The sequence below is a fragment of the Corvus brachyrhynchos genome, unplaced genomic scaffold (assembly GCF_000691975.1).
Source record: "Corvus brachyrhynchos isolate BGI_N302 unplaced genomic scaffold, ASM69197v1 scaffold116, whole genome shotgun sequence".
Taxonomy (NCBI): Eukaryota; Metazoa; Chordata; class Aves; order Passeriformes; family Corvidae; genus Corvus; species Corvus brachyrhynchos.
This window is the reverse complement of record NW_008240221.1, coordinates 16220380-16225135: the sequence shown is the minus strand read 5'-3', so window position 1 is coordinate 16225135 and position 4756 is coordinate 16220380. Positions and strand designations below refer to the sequence as shown.

Below are 4756 nucleotides of genomic sequence, written 5' to 3'. Positions count from 1 at the left end.
CATTCCTGAAGACCAAGGACCTCTCCAATGCCAATATCCCTCTATTCCTTTGCCTTACCCAGGATCCCTCTGGAAGTCAGCTTGCCCAGAACACCGTGGAAGAGATGCCAGTGCCACGCTGGACATGGCACTGGCATCTCCTCCACTGTTCCCTGTGCAAACTGACTTCTGGAAAGGTGGGAATGGGGTGAGCTTTGAACTTCTCTGGTTCTTTCTCTTTCCAGCTTGCCCTCCAGTTCTGTGGCCGGTGGGACGAGGACTCCAGCTGGCCTGCTGGCCACCAGCCGCGAGATGGCGATAACGTCACGATAGAAGAAGGCCGGACCCTGCTCTTGGGGACCACCACGAGCGTCCTCAACCTGCTGCATCTCAAAGGTCTGCGGAAGGGGGATTCGGTGCTCTTCCTCTTCCAGGGCTGGGGTGTCTCACGTCCCTGATCTCTCCTTCCATTCCCCAGCTCCAGCACCAGAGGAGACACCTGGTTGTTCAGGCTGAGCCTGCTCTCAGTAGATGCAAGGGGGCAGTGATGGGGGACAGGGCAAGAATTTAATTATTCTGTGTGCAGAAGCAATTGTTTATGCTCTTTGAGGCATAATGACAATATAAGCAAAAAGGCCTTTTTTCCCCTTTTTTCTTTCCCCAGCCAAAATTTCTTCTCTCCCGTGCAGTGTTCAGTGATAATGGCACTGCTGGTAACAATAATCACCTCTGTTCTGATCGGCATCTTTGAGGCACGTGTGTCACAAACCTTTACAAAATCAATGGCATTACAGAATTGCAGGTCACAGCTGTCGAATGCACTAAATAATCCAAAATCCTAGAGCACAGCTGGTGGGCAGTAGGTAAATAACTGAGCATGGTTATGATGGGAAGCCCTGGATCTGCCAGATTTATATAGCCATACATAGACCCAGAATAAGTGTGAGAAATCTCTGTGGGTGTCAAAGTAAGAATTCAAAGGACTCGTAATTCCATGCCAGAAATATTCCCCCCTGGAAGCTAGGTCCTGGTTGTGGAAACTGCTGTACACATGCCTGGTATTAAGGGAATAAGTTGTGCTGGTGAAAGTGCTCGCTCAAAGTTAAGCCTCTGCTGAAATAGAGCTCAAAAAACGAAAACAGGAGTTTTTATATGTGTAAAAACTTGGATCTTTGCTGATAAAATTGCTTTTATACCAAAATGATATTAAAGGCACTAGTTTTTCATTGACATGATGGTGAAACTCATGCATTTGACAGTTATTTTTAATTTTAAATTTGAATGATAGTTCCATAAAGATAAATCTTTGCAAGTTCATCCCTATCGTGAGAACATTTCCAAAACTGATTGAACATGCTCAGTCAATGTTCAGAGGTTTTCAAGACTTGCTACATAATTAAAAATCAGCTGAGAATTTGAGATTAAAAAAAGGTGAAACACTTTGGTACAACATTTTTCCCCAGTGAAAATCTTAAATTTGTGATTCAAGATTCTTTTTAGATTCATTGTGATTATGACATACTTTAGAGGAGACAGGTCAGAACACCAGTTTCCTTTTGGCTGCAAATCTGGATGAAGGTTTTGGGGCTCAGTCACTGACTTTGTGCAGAACAGGGGCACAATATTGGAGCAGAAACCCTCTGAACTTTGGACCTATTCAAAGGCTCATTTGATCTATGAGTCAGCACTCATGAAGCTACCGGAGCTCTGATTGAATTTAATGAAGTCTGGAGTAGTATCTTTATGGCTTTGTCTCATCTGACATTCAAATCATTCCTCCTCTTTATCATGTTTTCCAAGAAGTCTGGTTTATAATGTCAATTTAGTTAGAAAAGCAGCATTAGAATATTCCAGATGTGATTATATTCTCCAATGTTTTGTAGCAAACAGAGTAACCAAACATTTTAGAAACAATAACCTGCACGGGAATTTTTTATCTGAGTTTTGTGAAGTTGCCTGTTGCATCCACTGCCACTTCCATGGGTTCTCTGGCTGTTTACCCTTGGTTAGATTTGGAATCAAGACATGCCAAGATCTACTCTGAAATAAGGCCGAGATTTATCTTTCTTCACCTTCCCTTTTTTTAAGTTGTCCAGCACAAGGGAGCTGTTTGGGGTCCTGTATTGATAGAAACACGTCACCAAAGACTTGTTCATCTTAGGAATTATAGACACCCATCTCAAACTGAATCACAGGTGATACCTCAGAGCAGCAGCTACCAACTCCCTGAGCACATCAAATAATCAACCGCTTTCCCCAAGTGCAAGATGGGCATGGCAGTAAACCCCTAACCCCCAAGGAAGGTGGAAATATGTCCTTTGACTGAAACATCCCATTCCTATTCTACCTGGAGAGTTTTTCTTAGTCAGTGCTGGAGAATGGGATTGAATTGTAGCTCTACTCCCTTTGGCTTTCATGACTCAGCATCAGGCTGTCTGTGCACTCTTAAGCTGAAAATAAAAGGCTTTGTGGATGAAAAAAACCCTGTAATGCTACTGAATCCACTGCTGCTACACTGCCCATTTTCTGGTGCTGTATCCAGCAAACCCAACACAAATTTACAGGCCCATTGATTGAAATTACCCTTCTCTTAAGACACCACAAGGATTTTGAATACTGCTCTGTGTTGTCTCCTTTTGATGATTTCAGCATTGCAGGAATTATTTAGAGTGTTAGAACAAGGACACCAATTTCACATGCAGTCTTAAAGTGACTCTTCTTTGGCTGTATTAATATATAACTCCAAATACACAGTGGTTCTGGGAATGACCAGACTGTCTGGGCAGAAGATCTGGAGGTCAGAACAATAGGAAAATAGGATTAGGCAGCTGGGTTCTGCTCACTGCAACAAGGGCTCAGCAGTTTCTCCCTCCTCCTCAACAAGCTGAGCATGAACATGTGGATATCGAGAGTGGAAAGTTTAATAGTCTGGCTGTGAAACGGCTCAGACAAGACTGATTGGGGAAGAGATACAAGATAGACTGTAGATAATTCTGTATGTTCAGCAGATTGCAGTTATTTTTGTAATCCTGGCATCACAAGTATAGAAATATTTATGATAACCCAGGACAGATGGAAATTTCCTTTGTGCGGCTCTTATGCTGGAGGAACTTCTTTGTGTTTGATGGGATGATACCTCAGATGTGTTGTTGCCTTTCTTTGAAATTATAGTGTTCTAGGGAGGTCTGGAGACCAAAAAAAAGAAGCTGTCTGGTTTTTCAGGAGTTCCTTGGAGGTGAATTTTGGGGTAACACTGCCAGTACACCCCGGTGGAATTGAAGATCCCCACCTGGGCTGTTGCACTTGCAATGGCAGGTTTGAGGTGGCCACTCTTGCAGGCATAAGGGAGAAGATTGCTTTGATCCTTATAGTGGGAAAGGCTCAATTTCACTTAAAGAATCATTTAGGTTGGAAAAGATCTCCAAGATCATGGAGTCCAACCTTTGACCAAACACCACCTTGTCAACTAGAGCAGAGCACTGAGTGCCACGTGCAGTTTTTCTTTGATTCTCTGACTCTGTGAATATTTTACATTTCTTGTAATCTATGCTTTGATCAGACTGTGGCCAGAATGGATCCTGTGAGTAAATCTGGGAGTAGGGAAAACACAGATATTGATTTTGCTTGTCTTTTCCTCGCCTTTGATGCCATTAGCAACAAGCATCAAATATTCACTGATACACTGACTTCAATAGTTGTCAAGTAACCTCCCTTCAGTCACTGCTGATAAATATTGGGTTTTAATTCAGTGAAAGAAGGAAAAAGCTTTTCCCTCTGTTTTCTTGTCTATGGCATCAACCAGTCCTTAAACTCATTTTTAAATCCCTTGTCAGTAGGCACAGTTGGAACCTGCTCCTGCCATGGTGTTTCCTGTGCCATTTTGAACAATCCATTTGAATATACATTGTGATCCTTTTTTTTTTTTTTTTTTTGCAGGCATTTTCCAGTTCATATTTTCTTTTTTTAATCAGGCAGAGACATTACAATTAAAATACCGTAAAAACGATTCTGGCAGTATTGCAATAAGCATGTTTTTTAATTAAAGAAAGAACATGGGATGTACAAATAGTACCAGCTAATGGGAAATTTCATCCAATGTATTTTTTAATTGAGATTTAAAAGGAAGAAAAGTCAGCTCTATTTCTCTCTGTCACTGTGTGATATTTTCCTACATTGTTATGGTGAGACTTCAATAATCAGTCTTAGAGCTTTAAAATCCTGTCTTTTTTCATGGAAAACCAGTGAAAGGCATCAGTTCTTTATTTTTCAGTATGTTTTTCTGCAGGGATTCAGTGTTAGCCAGTAGTGTGCAACCCGCAGTGGTGGACATTCCTGGAGGAGGGGTTCTAAGGTCCTGAGTCAGTAGCAATTTAAGGTGTGGGTCTTTTCACATCCTCCCCCAGCTGCAAACCCTGCTTCATGTTTGGGTGAGGGCTGCAGGTTTCTTTTGCCATCATGTTCCAGATGGGCTTACAGGATGTATGTTGGACTCCCAGGGCTCTCACTTGCCAAATAAATTGATTTGCTGCAACTTCAGCAGCTCTTGAGACTCCTCTGGGATGTTGCATGATGAGCAGATCTGTGGAAGCTAATCCTGGCCAAGGAACTGAACACAGCTCTGGCACAGACTGAGCAGAAACCTGAGGCAGCACCAACTCCTTCCACTAATCACTGTCATGGAAGGAGGAAGTCACAAAATCACAGACTGGTTGGGTTGGAAGGGACCCTAAATCTCATCTTGTTCCACCCCCTGCCATGGGCCGGGACACCCTCACCT

The 4756-nt window shown here is 42.6% G+C and overlaps 1 protein-coding gene across 1 annotated transcript in view; it reads left to right on the top strand.

Moving 5' to 3' along the window:
- The window catches only part of PKHD1 (polycystic kidney and hepatic disease 1 (autosomal recessive)), a 237153-nt gene that overhangs the window by 77467 nt on the left and 154930 nt on the right, over nucleotides 1-4756 (top strand). Inside the window, exon 36 of the mRNA XM_017745072.1 lies at nucleotides 225-375. Coding sequence (XP_017600561.1) covers nucleotides 225-375 — 151 coding nt within the window. The remainder of the gene's footprint in view (nucleotides 1-224; nucleotides 376-4756) is intronic.